Here is a 25,435-nt window from a genome sequence, read left to right on the forward strand (position 1 = left end):
CCCATAGAGGTCCAGCTGGTGCACTGTTGGGGTCTGTCCCCTCAGGAAACTTGGACAGGATGCTTGCTTGGTGGTTTTGCAGTGTGGGCTCCGGGAAACATCCAGCAGCTGGCTTTAAAGCTTGACTTTGCTCTTCATGGGCACGCCCAGGGCAGACTCATTCTGACTCTGGGTCCAGTGTGGTCAAGCCTAGACCCAAGCCCATCTTTGCTGCCTACACCCACCTCGTAAGAGGGCTTTTAAATTCTGGAGGCCCTGGCAGTTGGTACTGGGTTTTCTGAATACAACCAGGATTCGTCAACAGTTTACAGAAACAACAATTAAAAATAAAGAAAACTGTCACTCACGGGGTGAGCCAAGAGCTTTGGGAGACCTGCATCACTTCCTCTCCACAGGCCCATGACTTTGTCACCTCTTCATCCTACCCTATGTTCATGTCCCTCGTGGTGGGGGGGACGGGGTGGGTTGGTGTCAGGCCTCATAGCCTGGACCCTCTGTTGAGAATCTTCCTACCATGAAGAGAAGAATCTAAATGTCACCCCACCCCCATCCCCAGCCAAATCCTGCACTTTTGAAGTGCTTCTTGGCACTCTGAATATTTGCAAAAAGCAGACTCTAGCCAAATTTTTATTAGGGGGAAGGCAGTGAAAAGCAAACTTCTGGCAGCAGGAGATGTACAGGAAGCAAGACAGGAGCAGCCAAGCCCTATTCTGATAGCGTGTGCTGTGGAGTGGAGGTGCCAGACGCCGTGGGGACCCCTTATCTCTTCCTCCCACTGATTACTGAGGCAGTCGAGCTCCAAAGCCCACAGCACGATCTGGAAGTTGCAATGTGATTTTTTACCGAGTCCCTTAAAATGGAACTATTCCTAACATACCAACCCTTGGAGCACACCAGGTCCTTGGAAACAAATCCTCAGATTGCTTTTGTCCCATTGTAGATAAGGATGCATTTTTCACTCATCTGGTCTAAACGTTCCAATTTTTACAACAGGCTTTGAAAACACTGATGCAATTTAAGGAACAATGACATTTGAAGCAATGCTTGCAAGACATGAAACAGCAGTTCGGCTTTGTCATAATTGCTGGTTTGTCGAATGATTTGCATTCAACGTTAGTTTGGGTGGTGAAGGCTATGAAGTTGTGCTCACTGACCCAGATGGGTCGGGACGCCCGCGTGACAGCCGGTGCACTCGGGCGCCGCTCAGGCGCCCCGTCCCCGGAGCAGGGAAGCAGTCACCTGCTCTTCACATAGAACCTTTCCACGTCAGACGGCGCAGAGTCTTCCCACCAACCCCACCTCCTGCGTAACCCAGGCACTCCAGTAACACAAGCGTCCCTGAGGACAGAATCGCTGACGAGCTGTCCCGGGAGCTCTCCGCCCCTCTAGACCGCGCCTGTCCACCGCCGGCGGATCCCCGCTTGATCGGCGTTCCTCTGCTCCAATCGAAGGCGCTCGGCCTCGGTCCCGCCTCCCGGCGAGCCGCCCGCGCAGGCGCTGTAGCCCGAGGTGGGCGGGGCAGCCCGAGGAGCGCACGCCATGCAGGCCGGGGGGTACCCAGCCGCCGGGGCGATAGGCCCGGCTCGCGCCCCCGCCCAAGTGGTAGGTGCCCGGCTGGCGGGGGTGGGATGTGTGTGTGTGGGCGCCCAGGCCCTCCCCGCCCCTCTGCTCCAGTTCAAGTCCCAGTCTCTCAGCCTCCCGCTTCCTCTCTTCCGCTCCTCACTTCACACCTCCGTCCCCCTCACCTCCATCCCTCTACGCTCCGCCCTTTCTCCTCTCTTTTCACCTCCATCCCTCTTCCCTCCATCCTCCTCTTCTCCGCCCTGCTCCATCCTTCCCCACTCCGTCTCCCCGGGTCTCCGTTTCACACACTACCACCACCTCTTCTCTTGAGCAGCCTGTGAGGATCTCCACTCAGATAAACGTTTAAAAGCACCAGCAAGCGTGCTGACAGAGTAATCTAGGCTCATCTCTGGCAGAAAGTCACATTATGTTTTGTATTGTAGATCTTGAGAACAGTAAGAAAATATTCTCTCCTTTTTTCCTTTAAAAAATAACTCCAAAGTAAATATGTAAGTAAGTTAGGGAGCTACTCTTGCGGATAACATAAGTCTAAGAAGGGATAGCACTGTTGAATTAGATCTTCAGAGTAAAGAACTTGCCTTGACAGAACTGTGTTTTCATACTTATATCTGTGAGCTTTTCATAATCGTATTCAGATTTAGCATTTAAAAATCCTATCTATGTTTTGTACAGATGTATTTGCACATGTGTATTACTTTGCCAACAAAGGTCTGTCTAGTCAAGGCTATGGTTTTTCCAGTGGTCATGTATGGATGTGAGAGTTGGACTGTGAAGAAAGCTGATCACCGAAGAATTGATGATTTTGAACTGTGGTGTGGAGAAGACTCTTGAGAGTCCCTTGGACTGCAAGGAGATCCAGCCAGTCCATTCTAAAGGAGATCAATCCTGGGTGTTCATTGGAAGGACTGATGCTAAAGCTGAAACTCCAATACTTTGGCCACCTCATGCGACGAGTTGACTCACTGGAAAAGACTTTGATGGTGGGAAGGATTGGGGGCAGGAGGAGAAGGGGACGACAGAGAATGAGATGACTGGATGGCATCACCGACTCTATGGACATGAGTTTGAGTGAACTCTGGGAGTTGGTGATGGACAGGGAGGCCTGGCGTGCTGTGATTCATGGGTCGCAAAGAGTCGGACATGACTGAGCGACTGAACTGAACTGATGCATACATGTGTATGTACACACTCACTTGGATGACCTGTGTTTCTGTTTTCTTGTTTAGAAATATGTCCGCTTTTTAAGGTATAAAATCAAGAGTGAGGACTGACTGTAACTTCTATTTTCGTACCCAAAGTCCGTATTGCTTAATGTGGCAGTATACAGAAGATAAATCCTGTAATCAGTTGTTTTGTTGGCACTCAGGTTTCACTGTTTTTACTTTACACACTTCAGAAATGCTTGTTTTATGTGGGCCCTGTGAGAAGAGGACAGTGCCAATCTGTCCTAAACTGAATAAAGCAACGGAAGAGAAAGCTGGAGGGAGGTTACCTCCCATTTTCCCAACCCTGTCCCCATACTTTGTTAAAGAAAGTATATGTGTATTCGTTGCTCAGTCATGTCTGACTCTTTGGGACCCTAGGGACTGTAGCCTTCCAGGCTCCTCTGTCCATGGAATTCTCCAGGCAAGAATACGGAAGGGGGGGGACTTAAAAGGGTTTCTTTGTTGCAGTTGCTCCAACATCATGGTTTACTGAAAATGCTTATTTCATGAGTGGGTTCAAAGATACACAGATGCTTGTTTCAACCAAAATGATTATGTTTCTGACCGCTGATTGGGAACCACATGAATTTGCCATTGAATTGGGAACATTTTTGATGCCTTTCAGATTTTGTTTCCTTTTTAAAAGCAATCAGAAAGACCAATTCAGGGAAATCTAAGACAACAAATCTTGAGAGGAGGCTTAGGCACCTTTTGTCAGGTCGTACTCTCCCTGGAATCCTTATTCTGGGTTGTTCTGTAAGTCACGTCTGAAGCTTGGAAAATGAGCATTGTGCAGATGGTAATGGGGAAGTAAATTAGAGTCTCAGAAAGAGAATTCAGTTTCCACACTTGTTTCTCAATTCATTTGTTTTGAATTCCAGTCTGTTATCCTCCCGGTCCATGACGCTGAACCGTGGTTGGACGAGTGCTTGGAGTCAGTTTTGCAACAGGACTTTGAAGGCCCCCTGGAGCTCTCCATTTTTAATGATGCCAGTAAGGTATTTACAGACTTCCTGTTGGTCATTTAGCCTTAGTGTAAGTCACCTCTGACCGTTTGGAGGAAAGTTTCCTGACCTGCCAATCTCCTTGTACTTTCAGGACAAGTCCATGACTATCATCGAAAAATGGAAAAAGAAGCTGGAAAGTGCCGGCATCCTCGTGGTCATTGGAGGGCATGATTCTCCTTCTCCCCGAGGAGGTCAGTAACCATGTTTAGTTTATTATCCTTATCAACTTATGTACTTAAATTGTTTCCTGTTGTTCAAATCTTGGTGAAAAGTATGCTAAGTAATATTGGAGTGTACCACTTATTAAGGACCCAGCAGGCCTGGCTTTCTTGTGCTTCAGTAAGGATTTGTGTACGACCTCTGCTTGTTCTCTTTTTTACTTTTTATTTTGTATTGGGGTCTAGCTGATTAACAATGTTGAGATACTTTCAGATGGACAGTGAAGGGACTCAGCCATGCACATACGTTCTTCCCATGATCCCTTCCCATCCATGCTGCCACATAACATTGAACCCCTGCTCATTCTTTACTTATTTAGCCTAACAGAAAGCCCTTAAGTGTTTTTATTCCTGGTGTGATTGGTCATTATTGATCGTTTCTAATTCTTTTTTTTTTTTTTAATTTTATTTTTGGCTGTACTGGGTCTTCGTTGCTGTGCGTGGACTCTCTCTAATTGTGACCAGCAGGGGCTGCTCTTTGCGGTACACCAGCGTCTCACTGCAGAGGCTTCCCTCGTGGAGAATAGGCTCTAGAGCGCGCAGGCTTTAGTAACTGTGGTCTGTGGGCCCTAGAGCATGGGCTCAGTAGTTGTGGCCCAGGGGCTTAGTTGCCCCTCACCATGTGGGATCTTCCCAGACCAGGGATCAAACTGGTGTCCCCTGCATTTCCAGGCGGATTCTTAACCACTGAACCATCAGGGGAAAAAAAGTGAAAGTTGCTCAGTTGCCTCTAGCTCTTTTCGACCTCATGGACTGTAGCCCACCAGGTTCCTCTGTCCGTGGAGTTCTCCAGGGAAGAATACCGGACTGGGTAGCCATTCCCTTCTCCAGGGGATCTTCCCCACCCAGGGATTGAATCCAGGTCTCCCCCATCGCGGGTGGATTCTTTACCATCTGAGCCACCAAGAAGCCCTGGACCACCAGGGAAGGCCCCTCCGATTCTTAAAATTCTTTTCTTGTGACATTAGATTTGTTTTTGTCCATTTAAAAAACAATCTTCTTGAAGAATCAGTTTTTGGTTTCATTGACTGTTTATATTGTTTTTCTTTTTCCTATTTTGTCTGTTTTCTATTTCCACTCTGAATTGCATTATTTTCTTTTTCTTCTGCTTACTTTGGGTTTAATTTATTCTTTTTGTAATTCTTAAGATGAAAGCTGAGGTCACTGGTTTGAGACCTTTCTCATTTTCCAAAACAGGCATTTAGTGATATAAACTGCCCCCTAAGTATCACATTTCAGTTCAGTTCAGTTCAGTCGCTCAGTTGTATCTGACTCTTTGCAACCCCATGAATCACAGCACGCCAGGCCTCCCTGTCCATCACCAACTCCCGGAGTTCACTCAAACTCATGTCCATCGAGTCGGTGATGCCATTCAGCCATCTCTTCTCTGTTGTCCCCTTCTCCTCCTGCCCACAGTCCCTCCCAGCATCAGAGTCTTTTCCAGTGAGTCAACTTGTTGCGTGAGGTGGCCAAAGTATTGGAGTTTCAGCTTTAGCATCAGTCCTTCCAATGAACACCCAGGACTGATCTCGTTTAGAATGGACTGGTTGGATCTCCTTGCAGTCCAAGGGACTCTCAAGAGTCTTCTCCAGAACCACAGTTCAAAAGCATCAAATATCACATTAACATCCCACAAATTCTGATATGTTGTGTTTTTAATTTTCATTCAGCTGCAAAATTCCTTCTAATTGCTCCCTTTGATTTTTTATTTGATTTATGGGTTATTTGAAGTACAGTATTTAGTTTCCAAATATTTGAGGGATTTTCCAGATATCTTTTTATTATTTATTTCTTATTTTAATTCCTCTGACGTAAGAGAACATACTTTTTTGATGTGAATCTTTTAAATTTAGTAAGATTTACTTTACGGTCCAGGATAAGGCCTATCTCGGCAAATGTTCTGTGTGCACTTGAGAAGACTGTGTATTTGCTGGTGTTGGGTGGAGTTTTCTGTAAACGCAAATCCAGTTGAACACAGTCTTGTTTAAATCTTCTGTATCCTTGCTGATGCAAGGTCTGCTTGTTTTATCAGTTACTGGGAGGGGGTATTGAAATCTCCAACTCTAATTGTAGATTTATTATTTTTTCTTGCTGTTCTATCACTTTTGGCTTTATGCATTTTAAATTTTACTCTGTTAAAATTTGAGACTGTTGTGAAGAATTGACCCCTTCATCATTATGAATAACCCTCCTAATCTCTGGTAATGTTCTTTGCTCTGAAATGTACTTTGTTTGATATTAATTTAACTGCTCTGGCTTTATTTTGACTAGTGTTAGCATAGTGTATCTTTTCCATCATTTTTTTCTCTTAACCCATTCCTATCTTTATATTTAAAGGATGCCCCCTTCGTTATAGATTCTTCGTTGTGGGGGCTTCCCAGGTGGCGCTAGTGGTAAAGAACCTGCCTGCCAATGCAGGAGATTTAAGAGCCATGAGTTCGATCCCTGGGTCAGGAAGATCCCCTAGAGGAGGGCATGGCAATGCACTCCAGTATTCTTGCCTGGAGAATCCCATGGCCGGAGGAGCCTGGCAGGCTACAGTCCATAGTCACAAAGAGTCGGGCATGACTGAAGCAACTTAGCATGCACGCACATGTAGACAGCATATGATCATGCTTTTTAAATCCAGTCTGACAATCTCTGCCTTTTAACTGGGATGTTTACATTAGATACATGTAATGTGATTATTGATGTGGTTAGATCTGAGTCTCTCTTCTTGCTGTTATTTTGTTAGTCATATCATTCTTCACTCCATTTTCCTCTTTTTCTGCCTTTGTTTGGGTTAATCAAATATCTTTTATAACAGTGTTGTTGAAATATAATTTATACACCACATAAGTCACCCATCAAAATATATAATCAAGTTGTTTTTAAGTAGGTTCACAGATGTGTGCAACCACCACCACAGTCAATTTCCGAACATTTTCATCACCTCAAAAAGGAACCCTGCATCCTTCAGTTGTCACCCTCCATGCCCTATTCCTCCCAGTGCTAGGCAACCACCGATTTACTTTCTGTCTATAGATCTGCCTATTTTGGACATTTCAGATAAACTGAATCATATAATATGTGTTATTTTTGTGACTGGTTTCTTTCATTTTTCAGTGTTTTTAAGGTTCATGTTGAGACATATATTAGTACTTCATTCCTTTTTATGAGAGAATAATATTTAATGGTTTAGGTGGACCACATTTTGTTTATCCATTCACCAGTTGAGGCACATTTGGGTTGGTCTACTTTTAGGATGTTGTGAAGCATGCTAGTGTAAACATTTGTGTGTAAATTTTTGTTTGAGCACAGGTTTTCAGTTTCTTTGGGTTTATACCCTATAGTTGTATTGCTGGGTCATATTGTAATTCTTTGTTTTAACACATTGAGGAACTGCTGGACTATTTTCCACATCAGTTGTACCATTTTACAGTGCTACGAGCCATGTGTGAAGGTTCCAGTTTCTCCACATCCTCACCAACACTTCTTATTTTCTGGGTTTATTTTTGTTATGGCTGTCCTAGTGGGTATGAAATGGTTTCTCATCTCATTGTAGTTTTGATTCGCGTTTCCCTTCTGACTAATGATATGGAACCTCTTTTTGTGTTTGTGTTGGCCATTTGTGTATCGTCTTTGGAGAAATGTCTATTCAAGTCATTTTAAAATTTGATTTTTTTATTGTTGTTGAGCTACAAGTTCTTTATATATTCTGGATACTAGACTCTTATCAGATACATGATTTGCAGATATTTTCTTTGGGTTGGTCTGTCTTTGGGTTGTCTTCTCACTCTCCTGAGAATATCCTTTGATGCACAAAAATTATAATTTCGATGAAATCTAATTTATTTTTGTTATCATTACATGTACTTTTGGTGTCATATCTAAAAAATAATTGCCAAATCAAAGTCATGAAGATTTACTCCTTTGTTTTTTTCAAAGAATTTTATAATTTGAGCTTTTCTATGTAGGTCATTGTTCCATTTTTAGTTCATTTTTTATATAGTGTAAAGTAAGTATAACTTCATTCCTTTGCATGTAGATGTTGAGCTGTTCTGACAGTATTTGTTTCAGACTATTCTTTCTTCATTGAAAGTCTTGGTACCCTTTTGAAAATCAGTTCAGTTGAGATGCTCAGTCATGTCTGACTCTTTATGAGCCTATGGACTGCAGGATGCCAGGCTTTCCTGTCCTTCACCAACTCCTGGAGCTTACTCAAACTCATGTCCATAATGAGTCGGTGATGCCATCCAACCATCTCATCCTCTGTCATTCCTTTCTCATCCTGTCTTCAATCTTTCCCAGCATCAGGGTCTTTTCAAATAAGTCAGTTCTTTGCATCAGGTCAGCTTCAGCATCAGTCCTTCCAATGAATATTCAGGACTGATTTCCTTTAGAGTTGACTGGTTGGATCTCCTTGTAGTTCAGGTGACTCTCAAGAGTCTTCTCCAATACCACAGTTCAAAAGCATCAATTCTTCAGCGCTCAGCTTTCTTAATAGTCCAACTCCCACATCCATGCATGACTATTGGAAAAAACATAGCTTTGACTAGACGGACCTTTGTTGGCAAAGTAATGTCTTTGCTATTTAATATGCTGTCTAGGTTGGTTGTAACTTTTCTTCCAAGGAGCAAGCGTCTTTTAATTTCATGGCTGCAGTCACCATCTGCAGTGATTTTGAAGTCCCCAAAAATAAAGTCTGTCACTGTTTACATTGTTTCCCCATCTATTTGCCATGAAGTGATGGGACTAGATGCCATGATCTTAGTAGTTTTCTGAATGTTGAGTTTTAAGCCAACTTTTTACTCTCCTCTTTCACTTTCATCAGGAGGCTCTTTAGTTCTTTGAAAATTAGTTGCTGGAAATGAATGCCATTTCTGGACTCTAAAGCCAGTAAGTACCACACTGCTTTGATTACTATAGCTTTGTGGTAGGTTTTGATATTCGAAAGTATGAATCTTTCAACTTTGTTTTCCTTTCTCAAAATTCTTTTACAATTTCATATGAACTTTGGGTGGGCTTCTCAGGTGGCACTAGTTGTGAAGAACTCACCTGCCAATGCAGGAGACACGAGTTCAATCCCTGGGTCAGGAAGATTCCCTGGAGGAGGGCATGACAACCCACTCCAGTATTCTTGCCTGGAGAATCCCATGGACAGAGGAGCCTGGCAGGCTACAGTCCATAGGGTCACACAGAATTGGACACAACTGAAGTGACTTAGCATGCACACATCCATGAACGTTAGGATCAGTTTTTCCATGTTTTTAAGAAGGACCATTAGAATTTTGATGGGGGATCGCATTGAATCTGTAGATCTATTTGGTTTGTATTATCACTTTAACAGTAGTAAGTGTTCCAGTTCGTGAACACAGAGTATCTTTCCTTAGGTTTTCTTCAGTTTCTTTTATCAATGCTTTGTAAGTTTCAAGGTACAAGTATTTTACCTCTTTCTTAAGCATTTTTTGTTGATTTTGTGAATGGAATTTTCTTTTTAATTTCCTTCTCAGATTGTTCTTTGTTAGTGTAAAGAGAAACTGATTTTCCTGCATGTTGATCTTGTATCCTGAAATTTTGCTGTACTTGTTTATTAGCTCTAGCAGTTATTTTGTGTGCGAATGTTTAGGATTTTCTATATTTAAGATCATGTCATCTGCAACTGAAATAGTTTTACTTCCTTTTAATTGGATGGCTTATTTATTTTTCTTGCCTAATTGCTCCAGCTAGAACTTCCAGTGTTTAGTAAGAGTGGGGAGAGGAGACATCCTTGTCTTGACCCTGATCTTAGGGGGAAAGCTTGTGGTGTTTCACCTTTGAGTATAATGTTAGCTGTGGATTTTTATAAATACTGATTTATAATCATGCTGAGGAAGTTCCCTTCAATTGCTAGTTTGTTGACTGTGCTTTTCTTAATCATGAAAGAAGATTTTGTCCATCCTTTTTTCTGTATCAGTTGAGATGATCATAAAGGTTTTTTCCCTTCAGTTCTATTAAAGTGATGTATTAACATTGATTGATTTCATATGATGAACTACCCTTGCATTACTGGAATAAATCACACTGGGTCATGGTGTATAATCTTACTAATATGATGCTAGATTTAGTTTGCTAGTATTTTGTTGAAGAGTTCTATAAAGATATTTATAAGGGATATTGGTATGTAGTTTTCTTTTCTTTGGATGTATCTGTCTGGCTATAGTATCAAAATAATGCTGGCTTCATAGAATGAGTTAAGAAGTGTTTTCTTTTCTTCTTCTTTTTTATTTTTGGATGATTTTGAGAAGGATTGTTGTCAATTCTCAAGATGTTTTGTAGAATTCATTAGTGAAATCATCTGATCCTCGCCTTTTTGTTGGGGGATTTTGATTACTGATTCAGCCTCTGTTTTTGTTATAGGTTTGTTCAGATATTTTATTTCTTCTTGAGTTAGTTTTGGTGGTGTGTTTATAGAAATTTGTCCTTTTCATCTAAGTTTCTAATTTGTTGGCATGTAATTGTTCATAATATTCACTTATAATCTTTTTAGGCTTCTGTTAAGTTTAGTAGTAATGTGCACACTTTTTTTGGGGCTGTGCTTCACAGCCTGTGGGATCAAACCCACACCCCCCTGCAGTGGAAGTGCAGAGTCAACCACCGGACCGCCAGGGAAGTCCCCCCACTTTCATTTTTAATTTTAGTAATTTGAAGCATCTTTGTTCTTAGTGTAGCTAAAAGTTTGTCAATGTTGTTGATCTTTTCAAAGAACCAACTTTTGGTTTCATTGAGTCTCACTTTTTTTTTTTTACTCTCTATTTCATTTGTCTCTGCTCTGAACCTTTTATTATTTCTTTCCTTCTGCTAGCTGTTTGTTTAGTTCTTCTTTTTCTAGTTCCTTAAGGTATAAAGTTAGGTTGTTGATTTGAGATCTTTTTTATGTAGACATTTGTAGCTATAAATTTCCCTCTGAGCACTGATTTTGCAACCTCTTATACATTTTGATATGCTGTATTTTTATTTGGGGGCTTCCCTGGCAGCTCAGCTGGTAAAGAATCCACCTGCAGCGCAGGAGACCTTGGTTTCATTCCTGGGTTGAGAAGCTCCCTTGGAAAAGGAATAGACTACCCACTCCAGTATTCTTGGGCTTCTGTGGAGGCTCAGACAGTAAAGAGTCCATCTGCGATGCAGGAGACCTGGGTTCGATCCCTGGGTTGGGAAGATCCCCTGGAGGAGTGCATTACAACCCACCCCAGGATTCTTGCCTGGAGAATCCTCATGGACAGAGGAGCCTGGTGGCCTACAGTCCATAGGGTCACAAAGAGTAGGACAGGACTGAAACAACTAAGTACAGCACATTAGGTCTTTGAACATATTTATAGTGGTTACTTCGAGGTCTGTTAAATCAAACACCTGATGTTCTCACTGGAAGTTTCTGTGCTTTCTTTTTATTTGGTGTCTGGGTCTTGCTTTCTCGTTTCTTCATGTCTCCTAATTTTGTTAGAAACTGGACATGTTAGATAACACGTCCCAGGTACTGGTTTCCCCTCCGTCTAGGGCTGTTACTCTTACTGACTTGCTTGCTTGTAAAGTGACTGCTTGGGATAGTTTTAGTAAAGTACGCTCCCCTGTGCCTGCAGCGTGAAACCTCTAATGCTCTGTCTCAGGAATGCAGTGCCCGGTGTGCCCACAGCCATCCTGAGCGGGTATCGGTGAGGGCTGGCCTCTCTTTCCCTGACCACACCCAGCTGTCAAGCTCCACTTACTGCTGACTGCTTTACTGTTTTCAGCTATACCTAGGGGCATAAGAATAATTCAAGTGAATTCAAGCTCCTTTAGAGGAATAGTTCTTGAGGTCAGTGTTTAAAGTTTGTACTGACACCAGGCGGGCTCTTCCCAGCTGTCTCTTATCGGTTTATGTTTGACAAACTGGTCATCCCACAGCTTAACCTGTATTGTCGATGAATCTATCAATCGCCTCTTTCAGCTGCCTTCACTTCTGTTTTGAGTGTACCCTAGGGCTTAAACTTCACACCCTATTGCAAGTGAAGTAGGGGAAGGGCAGCAGCCCCTTATCTCTCTTCATATGAACCCCCTACCCCACAAGCCAGGGCAAGGGCATTTGGGTCCCCAGTTTTCTTGGTGATACCACACCCAAGGTAGATAGAGCATCCAATGCAGTATGGGGGCTGGTGGGAAAAGGGAGCCCCATGTTTAGACTGCACTTGCCTGGGCCTCAACCTCAGCAACAGGTACCTGGAGTCAGGATGAGAAATGTCGATGTCCTACCTCTTCCAGGAAAACTGCTTTCGACAGGCCAAGCAGAAGAAGGAAGCTTGCATTTTTGGCTGTATCTGTCTAGGGTGGGTTTCCTCCTTAGGGGGAGGGAAGGAGCAGATCTTAGCTCAGATATCTTGTTCAGTCACTCAGTTGTGTCCAACTCTTTGCGACTCCATGGACTGGACTGTAGCGTGGACTGCAGCCAGACTTCTCTGTCCTTCACCATCTTTTGGAGTTTGTTCAAACCCATGTCGATTGTCGTCAGTGATGCCATCCAATCATCTCATCCTCTAACGTCCTCTTTTCCTGCCTTCAATCTTTCCCAGGATTCAGGGTCCTTTCCAGTAAGTTGGCTCTTTGCATCATGTGGCCAAAGTATTAGAGCTTCAGCTTCAGCATCAGTCCTTCCAGTGAATATTCAGGGTTGATTTCCTTTAGGATTGACTGTTTTGATCTCCTTGCAGTCCAAGAGACTCTCAAGAGTCTTCTCTAGCACCATAGTTTGAAAGCATCAATTCTTTGGCACTCAGCTTTCTTTATAGTCCAACTCTCACATCCATGCATGACTACTGGAAAAACCATAGCTTTGACTAGATGGACTTTTGTTGGCAAAGTGATGTCTCTGCTTTTTAACACACTGTCTAGGTTGGTCATAACTTTTCTTCCAAGGAGCAAGCGTCTTTTAATTTCATGGTTGAAGTCACCATCCACAGAGATTTTGGAGCCCAAGAAAATAAAGCCTGTCACTTTTTCCCCATCTATTTGCCATGAAGTGGTGGTACTGGATGCCAGATCTTATTTTTTGAATGTTGAGTTTTAAGCCAGTTTTTTCACTCTCCTCTTTTACCTTTATCAACAGGCTCTTTAGTTCCTGTTCCCTTTCTGCCATAAGGGTGGTGTCATCTGCATATCTGAGGTTTTTGATATTACTATTACTGAGTTTTAGTAGATTTTCTTGAATAAATTTTTTTTTCATTTGCTTGGTTCCCTTAGGGCCATTTCCAGAGACTGTAAATTGTTGGGTTTTTAAAAATGAGTTTCACCAGTTTTGCTGGCAAGCAGCTGTGGAGCTCTGCATGCTATCATACCAGCTCCAGTCAAAATTCCTTATGGTTCTACTTCATCTTATTTGTTGGCTTATTAGTTCCTTTTTTGCTGTTTTAATGGTTGATTTGAGTTTATAGTATATACAACTTATCAAGTTCGGTCCCTCAAATGTGTGTAGAACTTCATGTATAGTGTGAGAACTGGACAGTGCACGTCCATTTCTCACTTCCTACCTTTTTGGAGGCTGTTGTCATGCATTCTACTTTTACAGGTGCCGTAGACCCCACAGATGTTGGTTATTAACTTAGTTTAAACAGTCAATAATCTTTTTAAGAGACTGAAATAATAAGAAAGAAAATTACTCATTTACTCATATAATTACGGTTTTCAGTGCTCTTCATTTCTTTGAATAGAGCCAGATGCCCATCTGCTTTTCCTTCTGCCTGAAGGACTTTTTAAAACATTTCTTGCAGTGATGGTCTGTTGGCAATGAATTCTTACACCTTTTGTATGTCTTTGTATGGTGCATTTGAGTGTTGGCTGGTGAATCCTGTGATGAAGAAATTTCATCACAAGCTTTATTATCCTTCCTTTAGTCCCTGCTTCTGCCCCCAGAGCCCTTCCCCATTCAGGTGAGCTTGTCTCTTAGGTAACCTGCGTGTACTGCTTTTGCCTTCCTCCCTTGTGCTTCCCTTGCATTCGTCCTGTCTTACTCTGTTCCTTTTCAGAGTGGACGGGGAGAAGAGAAGGAGGAGGCCTTAGGTGGCTGGTCTTGTGTATTTGTGGGAGTGGCTTCTCCCATCCTGTGCTGCCTCCTGAACCTGCAGTTCTTATGCTTCGCAGAGATGGAAGGACGGGTGGGCAGTCAGCTCACCAAACAGCAGTAGGTGGAGGAAAGAGCACAGTCCAGAAGTTCTTGCCAAGCAAGCCCCCGGACTGTGGTGTTGGGTTTCCTTCCACACCAGGGTACGACCTCTTTCTGTCTCCTCTTGAGGTTCCTACAGTTTTTCAATTGGGTGTTCAGAGCCTTATGATCTTTTGCCTCTAGTGTCGACTTGGGTAGAGAGGGAAGACTCCCAGTTTCTTTGGTTCCCTGTCATATCCAATGCCAACAATTTATCACATTATCTTGGATTTTCTAGTTAGGCAATCTAACCCTGAATAAATATTTTAATTTTGTTTCTTTATTTCTAATTTATTCTTTATTTTCATAGGTAGTATTGGGGTAGGAAGTCTAGAAGAACAATGTGGGATCACATTAACTAATCCTTTTATTGTGCTGCCTTAGTGGAAATGTTTGTAGTGTTTCCGTGTTACAAGCATGATATTTACTATTGTTTTCTGATAGATACTTTTATCAGATATCTTGATATCTCTAATTTAGTAAGCCTTCAGAAAATGAGGTGTGAGTATAGAGTTTAATTAAATGTCTTTTAGATATCTGTTTAGGTGATTGTTTTTTTTTTCCTCCTAACATTTTTATTGTAGTAAATTACCTTAGTATTTTTCTTAATAATGAATCAGTCTTACAATGCCAAAATTAATCAACAGTGACAGTATAGCGTTTTTATGCAATGAAATTGATCAGCTTTCTTAAGGATTTTTACATCTGTGTACATAGAGAACATTGGTTTGTAGTTTTCTTTTGTGAGTTACATGTCTGACTCCGTCTGGGGCTTGATAACGTAGCTTCGTACGAGCAATGACTGCATAGAACAATTCAGCCCCCTTTTGTTTCAACCTCCCCAGTAAACTAGCTTCAGTCTGCATTTAGATGGCAGGAAAACCATTTACTTATTTTCATGAATAAATGTCTGCTTTGACTAATTGCAGATTTTTTTAAAATAAAGAAAATGTGGTTAAAAAAAATTAAGGCATATAGGAAAGTCTGCAATGAAATGTAAAAGCCCCACACCCTAGGAGCAACCAGTGTTTTTTAGTTCCTACTAGATTTATTTAACTCACAGAATCAGTTGATGCTTGCTATGAAAGAGGAAACATTTAACCCACTGAAGGGACTTCACACTTCCCTTTCTCTTTTTTCCTCCCTCTGAGTTTTAGTTTGTTATATTTATATTGTCAGCGTTTATAATCTTCACATTCTGTTCTATAACTCTTGTTGTTTTATGTACTTGATTAATAAGTTGATTCCAACAGTTTAAACCTTGTAAAAACAGCACTAGTGGTTTTTTGAATAAGTAACTGTGCTTCACTGCAGACCACCTAGTGGATTAGACTTGGAAGAGGAACTGAAATGAATCTGCCGCTAACCCTGTGCTGCACACCGAGGGGATTCCCAGGTGTCAAGATCTGTGGAGCCTTTAAAAAATCTTCTGCTTTATATGCATGTGCCATTGTTTTTTTCCCTTCGCTTTTTATTTTATTTAGTTTTCTTTTTAATATTTTCCTTTTTCATTTCTCTGGAATACTTCTTCAAGTAATTTTTCCATATCCAGTATGTGGATGGTAAAATATTCAGGGTATTTACATGTCTGAAAATGTCTTTATTTTGTACTGTGCTTATTTGACAGTTTAGCTGTGTATAGAATTCTGGGTGCAAAATATTTTTCCTTAGAATTTTGGAGTAATTGCCTCATTATCTTCTGGTGTCCGCTGATTCTAGTAAGAAATCTTATGTCAGTCTGACTCTTATAATTTTACAGATATCTTTTCTGAAAGTGTCTAAGATTTTTCTCTTTATGTTTTGAGTTTTGAAATTTCATGAAGCTGGGTCAAGATGTGGTAGTTTCTTCATTTACCCTCATTTCTATACAGAATGATTAGCTTTGCATTCTTAGCTTTAATTGTAATCTGTTGTGCTTCTAGTAGTTTGACTTTACAGTTTTCACATAAAACTTGAGAATAAGTTTATATGCCTGCACAGACTGCTAGAACTGAAGGTGGAGGCAGGACAGATGATAAAGACTGGCTGGTGGACAGGTTCCTGTAAGTTTTAGGAGTCATGTCTTTCTTTAAAAAGTAGTCTTCAGTTTTGGCTGCATGTTAGAATAGTCTAGGGGACTTTAGGAAACCTGGTGCCCAAGTCCTACCCTAAGATTTTCTTGTGTAATTTGTCTGGCGTACAAACATAGCAGGGGGTTTGTAAAGAATCTTCCCAAGAGATACTGAGGTACAGCCACTCCTTTAAAAGCCTCAGGACTGTGCAGCTTCACGTCCGCTCTATGGTGGGCTTGGTCCTGAGGGAGTCTTGTTAGCTCCTGACACAGCTGAAGGTTTGGGGTCCTCCTGGAATACCCCTCAGATGAGCTCCAAGGGGGTGTTCGCTTTGAGATCCTGTTCAGACCGAGTGGGTGACTTGCCAAAACACAGGGTCGCCGCTGCTCAGATCCTTTCCCAGTAAGGGGGTCAGTTAGGACTGGAGCATTGAGGGTAGCTCTCAGGGGAAAGGTGTGAGTGGGAGAGACAGTCCTGCTCTCTCTACACCTCTTGTCCTGTAAGCCCCCTTCTCATCTTCCTGCTTTCTCTCTGGTCCTTTCTTCCAGCGCTGGGTGGTCAGGGGACTATGTCGCTTTCACTTGATGATTCTTGCTTGCGCCCCTTGCAAGTTCACGTGGTTCTCGCCTGAATCCTGGGAGGACTGTGCTGCTACCCTGGGGGACTTGTTGGTTTACCTGTAGTTCATCTGCCACCCCCGAGTTGAGCTCTCTGGGGCCCGCCCTTTAATGGGTTTAAACACCTCTGAACACTAGCTTTTAAGGAATATGGTGCACTGTTCTGTGAAGGGGCTTATCCTCCCACCGACGGCAACCAGCATGAGTGCCCTTTGCTTTGCCTTTTGTAAAGCTTCCAGCCAATATTTTTGTTTTTGTTTCTTGGGGGAGGGGGACAAGTAAAGGGTGAATGTTGGTGAAGGTGAGTTAAGAAACAGTTGGACTTTTGCGAATGAAACAAACTTCTCTCCCAAAATGTGCTCCCCTGCCCTGCCTCGTGTTCCTCACAAATAGCAGCAGGTGCGCTCTACCTAGGAAAGCAGAAAACTGTAGAAAGTATTTTAGAAAAAAATTAAAAATCAGAAATAATTTTAAAATCTTGGTCCTTTAAAAGAAGAAAGCTCTTTTTTTTCCTGCTTGTAGAAGGTTCCTGTGGAAAGACTGTGTTCTTTGACTTCGCACAGTGACCCCGTGCAGAGGTGCCTGTTGGTGGGTGAGGGCTCCAGGGTTGGGTCTACTGCACCCAAACCGTGCCTTGACTTCCTTCTTTGTGAACAAGCGTATCAGTAGTGCCCACGTGGGTGTTGGGAGGGCGTAGGACAAGCCGATGGGAGCAGGGTTCCAGAAGAGGCCGCATGTGGTGGGCCCTCAAGAAGTCTAGCAGCTGTTCTGTTATTGTCTTCTTCCTTCTCCTCCTCTTCATCATCTGGTGCACTTTTTTAATATATCCCCCCAAATATTTCTTGTTTTCATTATCTTTAGTCTGTTAGAAATTGTTTATAAATCAGTTATTGTGGAACATCTATTTCAACTTCCTTCTGAAACATGCCGAAGAATTGATACTTTTGAACTGCCGTGTTGGAGAAGACTCTTGAGAGTCTCTTGGACTGCAAGGAGATCCAGACAGTCAATCCTAAAGGAAATCAGTCCTGAATATTCATTGGAAGGACTGATGCTGAAGCTGAAGCTCCAGTGCTTTGGCCACCTGATGCAAAGAGCTGACTCACTGGAGAAGACCCTGATGCTGGGAAGGATAGAAGGCAGGAGGAGAAGGAGATGACGGAGAACAAGATGGTTGGATGGCATCACCGACTCAACGGACATGAGTTTGAGCAAGCTCTGGGATATGGAGAAGGACAGGGAAGCATGGCATGCTGCAGTCCATGGGATGGCAGAGTCAGACACGACTGAGCGACTGAACAGCAACAACTATGAACAACCTTTGAAGATTTGTTTTAATTAAGATGTTTTGCATCTTCCATAGTGGAATGAGAGTAAATTAAAGGCATTTTGATGACTCCTGTGACTGGTTGTATAATCTCCACTTTAAAAGCAAGTTTTTTTTTTAAAGCAAGTTTTATCTTTCATAAAATACTTTTTATAGAGTAGGTATAACTTGAGCCACATCACTTTTGTATGTGTTCTATCAATAACAAAAAAGTAAATTGTAATATTGTGAAGAAATGATTCTGCTGTCTCTTTGAGGTTGGATAAGGCGAATTCGTGGGAATCCTGTGTTACACATTAATAAAATGGAGTTAATTTATGTCAGAAAGGACGCATTTTCCTATAATAATATTTTCTTAAATAGGCAATGTTATATCGACTATTGGATACTGTAGATCCAAAGTATCTATTTTTAGAAGTGTTGGGTATTTAAATTGGGTTAAGATTCATTTACTATTATTTCATATCATAATAGAGCAAAACATTTCTTAATAATGTGATCACTTGCTAAAATTGAAGTAAAACACAATCCCACCGTCTTCTCTCCAAGAGTAAGGAATGTTAATATCGCACCGAGGCGGGAGTTTTTCCTGCTGTGACCATGACAACCGACTCCCCTCACAAAGGGACAGGCCTCCCCAAACATCAGGCCCTGGCACAAACATTTGACTTTTCAAAGCAATAATATTAAAGCAAATTCCTTATCTTTGCCAAACACAAGACTCATCGTGAGAAACTTTCAGCTTCCTTGCTATATGCATTTTCCTTCATTACCCAAATTCTTGGGGTCAGTTTTTCCCCCTTCTAAAACCCAATACCAATAAAACCACTTTCTTGCTGATTTCAAAGTGATTATGAAAAGTCTCCTCCCGTTTTTTTTCGTTTTGATTCCATGCGCTCTTTTCTCTGGGCCTGCCTTGCTTTGCAGTGATAATGGAGATTCAGCTCTAGCTGCTAATCCATCCCCAGGGGTCAGGAGGCAGGCCCCTGCCTCCCCTTCTGTGCTTTTCCTTTGCTTGCTTGTTATACCTGTGGTTCTTTGAAATCTGTGACAGTCCCACTAACTGGTTGGGTTGGCCAAGCTCTAGGATTAATGCTGGAAATTAAGGTACTACCTCACGTGATAATAACCGGGCTCTGCCCTGGGTCATACCCTTTGATGCCCTGCGCGAGGGCCACAGTCCACCCTTGTGGTTGCAGCGTGATTTGCTCCAGAGCGTGGCCAAGTAACAGGAGGAACCTGCTTTCTCCTCCTGCTCCCCTTACTGCAGAAAACTGGGAACCACCTGGGGTGAGGCCTGGGGCAGACCTTTGCTGGTGTCCCCTGGGACGGACCGCAGTCTTCAGGTCATCTCAGCTTTGAGTCAGAGGAATTTATTGTTTTAATTCTGCGCACACCTGTTGTGCTTTGTGTGACTTTCCAGGGTGGCACCAAATCTAAGGGTCTCTGTAATGCGATTAGGGTACCGGAACCTCTTTTCTAGGGGTGTGGGAATTGTGCCCCTCAAAGGCCCCTTGGCTCCTTGTTTGGGACTCAGTGCCTCCTCTAACCTGCCCTGCCCTCGGCTTGCAGACCAGGCCTGCTGCGTATTGATTTCTGCGCTCTGTTCCTGGTCTGAAGCCTTTCCTAGCGGCCCTCCCTGGGAGTGCTGTCTGTGCTCCCCATGCTGCTCACTGCCCAGTCCATCACTCGGAACCTCATCCTCTCAATTTAAACTCATGTTGCCTCTCTGACCCCCTCTGCCATGGTCTCATCTCCTCTCCATAAGACTCCCTAGTGCTTCCCACCGTTCGTTTGGCACTTTACATAGGTTTTTGGCTACCTCTCTTTCCAACTCAGTTGTAATCTCTTTGAAGGCGAGGATTTTAAACCATTTATTAAAATGTAATATCCATGTAGGAAAGTATACACCTATCACCAAAGTACAGCCCAACTATTTTTCCACAAACTGAACACACCCTGCAGCCAGCTCCCTGAGGCAGAGCTGACCTCACCGGACCTGGAGGCGCCCCCATCCCCGGGGCACCGCTTCCCTGATTTCCAGGCACAGGTGAATCTGCAGCCTTCGTGCTCCACGTGCCATCCCGGTGCTCAGCAGTGCAAGTGGCGCCAACTCTGGGTGCAGCCAGAATTTTCATACACGTGGTCTATTTTCCATCCCATGAGGGGTTCTTGTGCCAGTCACATCTTGGTGAAGTTGGATCTGCACCTTCTGGGGGAGCTGGGGGGTCCCAGGACATGTAGGAAGAGTGGACACTCACAGGGCCTGTAACTCATCCCTGGAACATGTGTTCAGTGAAATCTGTGCCCATGAAGCGTCCAATCCAATGAGCTGCTTCTACCAGCAGATCTCATGTGTTTGTGGCCCCACCTGTGAGGTACCTGTATCGTGACTTTTATCAGCAGAGGCTTTAGAGAAAGTGTTTCTGCCAGTTCTATTCAAGTCCTTCCATTCAGGGACATTGTAATTTTGTGTTTTAAAAATACTCCCCAGGGTTACCTTGGTGCTCTGCTGGATAGATGTTTGCTGGCTTTATTTTCCTTCTGTGAGCACATTCTGCCTTAACACTAGAACTGGGTGAACTGTTGTCTGTTATCATTATATTTACCGCATCAGTTTCATCTAAATTGGTCTGATTTTTTACTTGGCAGTGTGTAGTGTTCCTAGCTCTCCTACCGTGTACATCGCAGTAAGTTTTATGCCAGAGAATCCACTAAAACTGAATTCTAAAAGAGCTTTTCCTTTTCTCTTTTAAACAGTCGGATATTCTAAAAATCAAGCAGTAGCACAGAGCTCAGGGTCTTACCTTTGCTTCTTGGATGCGGTAAGTAACTTTGTTTTATTTAAAATGTCTGACTGTATGTTGGTTCAGTAATTAAGAGATATTACATTTTAGTGTAGTTCTTTAAAATCATTGTTCTAATATGTTACAATCAGTCTCTAACGCTGGCAAGTTATTTCTGTGTAATTGCTGTAGCACCTGTTGAGGGGATTGATTTTTGATAAATGGGGTTACATAAAAACAGAAAATTGCACAACAGAGAAACGTATAAACAAGGTGAAATAAACTGAGAAGATGTTGACAGATACAATACTTAAAAGATTAATAGCCTTTAATAGAAATAATCCATGCAGGTTGATGAGAAAACACAAAGAATAATGAGTAGTAGATAAACAGAAAGGACAGGAATGGAGACTTTCAAAGGTAGATATGCAAGCAATGGTTTTTTAAAAATGTTACATCATTTGTGATCGAACACAAATTGAATTAGTTTGGTGCTACTTTAAAAAAGAAAATTAACCAAGTTCTCTAAGCATGTAGATACTCAGTGTTTGGAAATGCCATGTGAACTGGTAGCGTTGACAGCATAATTTAGCATTTTGTATTAAGAACTTTAAAAAGGCTTATGCTCTGGACCCTGAATTTCACTCTAGGTATCCTTGAAATTCTGAAAAAGATTTATGTACAAAGAAGCTTTAGTGTTACTAATTATGATGGAAAATTAGTTAATGTAATGTTCATAAAGAATTTTTAATAAAATGACAAATGATGATTGTGAGTGAAAAAAGAACCCATAATTGTATGTGTTGTGTATACTCCTGTGTAGATTTTCTTTTTAGTGGCACTCTGAGAACATTTACCTGTAGGCAGTCTTCCCTTGGGCCCCTCTAGGCCTGGGGGCGCAGAGTGGGGCTGCACTCCTTTTGCCTGACCTCTGCCCTCGGGGCTCCTTTTCCTCTATTTGTTTGTCTTGTTTCTTTGATTTTTGATCTTAGTGGTTTTGCACCTGGATTCATCCTGGTGCTCCACCTCTGACACCTGAAATTGGACACTGGGCTCCCTACTTGCAGCCGTTTCCCCTTCTCTGAAGTGCAATGTAAGGCAGTCGTTTTCTTCTCGTGACAGCTGTGTGGTGTCCCGTAGGTTCTGAGCAGAAAGCTTAGTTTATTTTCCAGTTTCCATGGTAATTCCTTTCCCTCTTTGTGAACGTAGGTCCCCGGGTCTCAGGGGCACAGAACTGGATGAACCCTGACCCTGGGTTCAGGATGCATCCCGGTTGCTGGGCCGTACATCCATCTCCTTGTTTGTTTCTCTGCCCATGTCCCTTTTGCTACCGCTCAGCACCCGTAATCCTGCCGTCCAAGACTAGTGCTAGCTCCTGCTCCAACCTTGTTTACACTGCCTTCCACTCCTGGCGACCACCACACCACGCCCTGTCCCCACCCCCTGCTGAACTTTTTGGTGTCTAAGCAAATCTGAAAAAAAAAAAAAAATTTCATTGTATTTAACTTTATAAAGAGGGCACCAGGCTGTATAAAATATCTGGAACTTTTAAACTTACATTGTTGAGGTCCATCCATATTGTTGCACGTCATTGTAGTTCATTGTGTTTTGTGTTGTTTTTTTTTACCTGAGGGAGAATTTATGTACAGTGAAATGCAAGATTTTCATTTTGCATCAAAATGTGAAAATGGTGTGCAAAATGAGCAACGTGAGGGTTCTGACACCCATACACACCCCAGTCACTCACAGCCGAATTGGAGCAGAGGAGGAATCCATCAACCAGAGCTGCTCCCAGACAGAGGCCACGCGGTGTGAGCAGCTGCATTGAGCATCCACACCGCATCGTGGTCACCTGTGACTGTGAGTGCTGGCGGGCAGTTCTCTGTTTTAATCAGTGGTGTGAAGGTACCATGCTGATCGTGCTACCACTGGTCAACATTCAAGCAGTTACTAGTTTGGGCTATTTTAATAAAAGTGCCATAAACATCCCGATGTGAGTGTTCCTGTGGGTGTTCCGTTCCTCTTGGGAAGATGAAAGGTGCGGGGTTGAAGAACCACAGGTAAAGGGACCTGCCAGGGGCAATGTGGCCCATTTGTCTGCTCCACATTCTCCCAGCACTGATGAGTCAGCCTTGGCTTCAACCCCTCTAGCAGAGTCGAAATGTATCTCATTTGTTTTTATTTACATTCCCTGATGGCTAGTGATGTTGAGCACCTTCTCATTGGTTTACGGGCCATTCATAAATCCTCTTTAGTGAGATGTCAAAATCTTTGCCCATTTTTAAAAAATATTGGATTGTCTTATTGGTTGTCAATGTTTGGTATGTATTCTGGATACAAGTCCTTTGTCAGATACCTGCTTCCTGAGTATTTTCTCCCCATGTGACTTGCCTTTTCATATTTTAATGGCGCCTTTTGATAAGCCGAAGTTGTAAATCTTCACGAAGTTCAAATCATTGATTTTTCTCTTTTTATAGTTAATTTTTTTTTCCTGAGAAGTCTCTGCTTGCCCCAAAGAAGTTATTCTCTTGTTTTCTTACTTTGATATTTAGACACATCATCCACCTTGTGTTCAGTTCTGTGTCTCCTGTGGTAGGAAGCAGGGGTTAATTTTTTCATATGGATATTAAGCTGCGCCAGTGTTGAAGAGACTTTCTCTTCGCGGTTGTTTTGCCCTGGTGCTTTGTTGAGAATCAATTGGCCGTGTCAGTGTAGGTTTATTTCCAGACTTTCTGTTCCGTTCTGTTTCTCTATTGTCTGCAGCTCATTCATTCGTCTGCTGTACAACATTCCACTGGGCAAACACACTGCGCGTATTCACCCGTGCTCCCACTGACGGGCACCCAGGCCATTTCCACACTCCTGCCCTTGTGCATAGCTGCTGGGGATATTCTTGCGTGCACCCCCTGTTGTCCACATGGGAGAGTTCCTCTGGGGTTCACACCCGGAAGTGAGTGCCCAGGCCTCAGGGGACGAGCAGTTTATCTCCAGGAGAGGAGCTGTGCTGCTGCCACATGGCTGGAGACGTTGTCCCTCCTGTCAGGTCACTGTGGATCCCGAGCCTCCCCAGCACTGGCTGCCCTCAGGCTCTTAGATCTTGACCAGCAGGTGGGAGCAGACTGGAGCCTCACTGTGCTTTGATGTGTGTGCCCTGATCTCGAGCCATGGTTGGCATCACCCCACCTTGATTGGCCATGTGGGTTTCCTTTTTTCATGATGTGTGTTTGCATCTTTTTGCCCACTTCCCTTTCCAACTGTGAGGAAAGTTGTTGGGATAATACAGAAAACTCTGTTTTCAAGGCCAGCATTGCTGACCCATTCCTCATCATCCCTGAGCCCTTCCATGTGTATTTCCTGCAAACAAGGACATCTCCCTTGACCCAGAGCAAGGACGTCCTGCCAGCAGGTGGCTGATCCTAGTGCCCACCTCCTTCACAGTCACCTAGGGCCCCAGAATCCATGTTGCCTTTCCCTGGGAGTCTCTCATCTCCTCATCTGGAACATTCTGCAGGCCCTCCCTGACTTTCTTCATCTTGAGGTTTTCAGAGATTCCCAGGCACTTTTGTAGAATGCCCTTTAAACTGAGTGATGGTGTTGGGCCAAGTGTCTGTCCAGAAATCTCAGAAGGGGCACTGCCTTCTTCTCGTTGCCTCCTTGGGTACCTGTAATTTGTGCCCCAACCCTGACGAAGCCCTCTGGTCACTTAATGAAGAAGGCGTCTCCTCTGTGGGATGGCCCACAGGGCCTCCTGTAGAGACTTCTCCTTTGGCCTGGCCTTCCTTGGGCAGGAGGTGTAGGAAACAGGTCTTGGCCCCCTGACCGTGTGCTTTCTGGGAGAAGATGGTTGTGGTTCCCGGTGAACACCCAGCTTGAGCGTGACCAGTGTGTTCTATCTCAGTGCAGGAGTGATGCCAGCGCAGCACGACCACAGCCTGTGTCAAAATGGACCATTTCTGCAGGAAGATTGGGGTCATGAGGCCCCTTTGCTAGGGCATTGAGGTTGTATTTTGACTTGTTAGCTTCCTGGGATGCGGTCTGGTGACTGTGTCTGGATTCAGAACGTATTCCATTAGGAGCAATAGCATAGCTGGAGGCCAGCTTCCATGCTGCTCCTGGACCAGAGCTCATTCATTCATCAGATCCGTACCTGGATGTGCCAGGTGCCTCAGCAGGTGCAGGGCATACAGCAGCGGACAGACAGATGGAGACAGTGAAGGCCAGAGCTCAGGCGACTTCAGGCCCTGAAGTTGCTGCCTCCCCAGCCTCCCCTGACAGCAGCTGCTGTGCCTCCTGCGCCCACACCACCCCCTCACCCCAGGCCCTGCCCTTTGTCTCTCTCAAGTACTTGCGTGGCCCACCGTCCCCTCTGGCTTCTCAGTGATACTCTCACCCCTCTGCAGGGTGGTGGGCCTGCCTGTGTCTCGGATGTCCCTGCCCCTGCACTTCAGTTCTGC

General features: G+C 43.4%; 1 protein-coding gene across 6 annotated transcripts in view; it reads left to right on the forward strand.

The window, feature by feature from the left end:
• Nucleotides 1-1,509: 1,509 nt before the first annotated feature.
• The window catches only part of QTGAL (queuosine-tRNA galactosyltransferase), a 115,746-nt gene continuing 91,820 nt past the window's right edge, over nucleotides 1,510-25,435 (forward strand). For all 6 annotated transcript variants that reach the window (XR_016035552.1, XM_055408250.2, XM_055408249.2 and 3 more), the window contains exons 1-4: nucleotides 1,510-1,602; nucleotides 3,671-3,787; nucleotides 3,888-3,987; nucleotides 20,956-21,020. Coding sequence is in view for 5 of the 6 variants with exons in the window: in XM_055408250.2 (XP_055264225.2) it covers nucleotides 1,540-1,602; nucleotides 3,671-3,787; nucleotides 3,888-3,987; nucleotides 20,956-21,020 (345 nt within the window). In the remaining variant the exon portion in view is untranslated. The remainder of the gene's footprint in view (nucleotides 1,603-3,670; nucleotides 3,788-3,887; nucleotides 3,988-20,955; nucleotides 21,021-25,435) is intronic.

Source organism: Moschus berezovskii, chromosome 20 (genome assembly GCF_049115385.1).
Source record: "Moschus berezovskii isolate FMDL1 chromosome 20, NW_MosBer_1.0, whole genome shotgun sequence".
NCBI lineage: Eukaryota > Metazoa > Chordata > Mammalia > Artiodactyla > Moschidae > Moschus > Moschus berezovskii.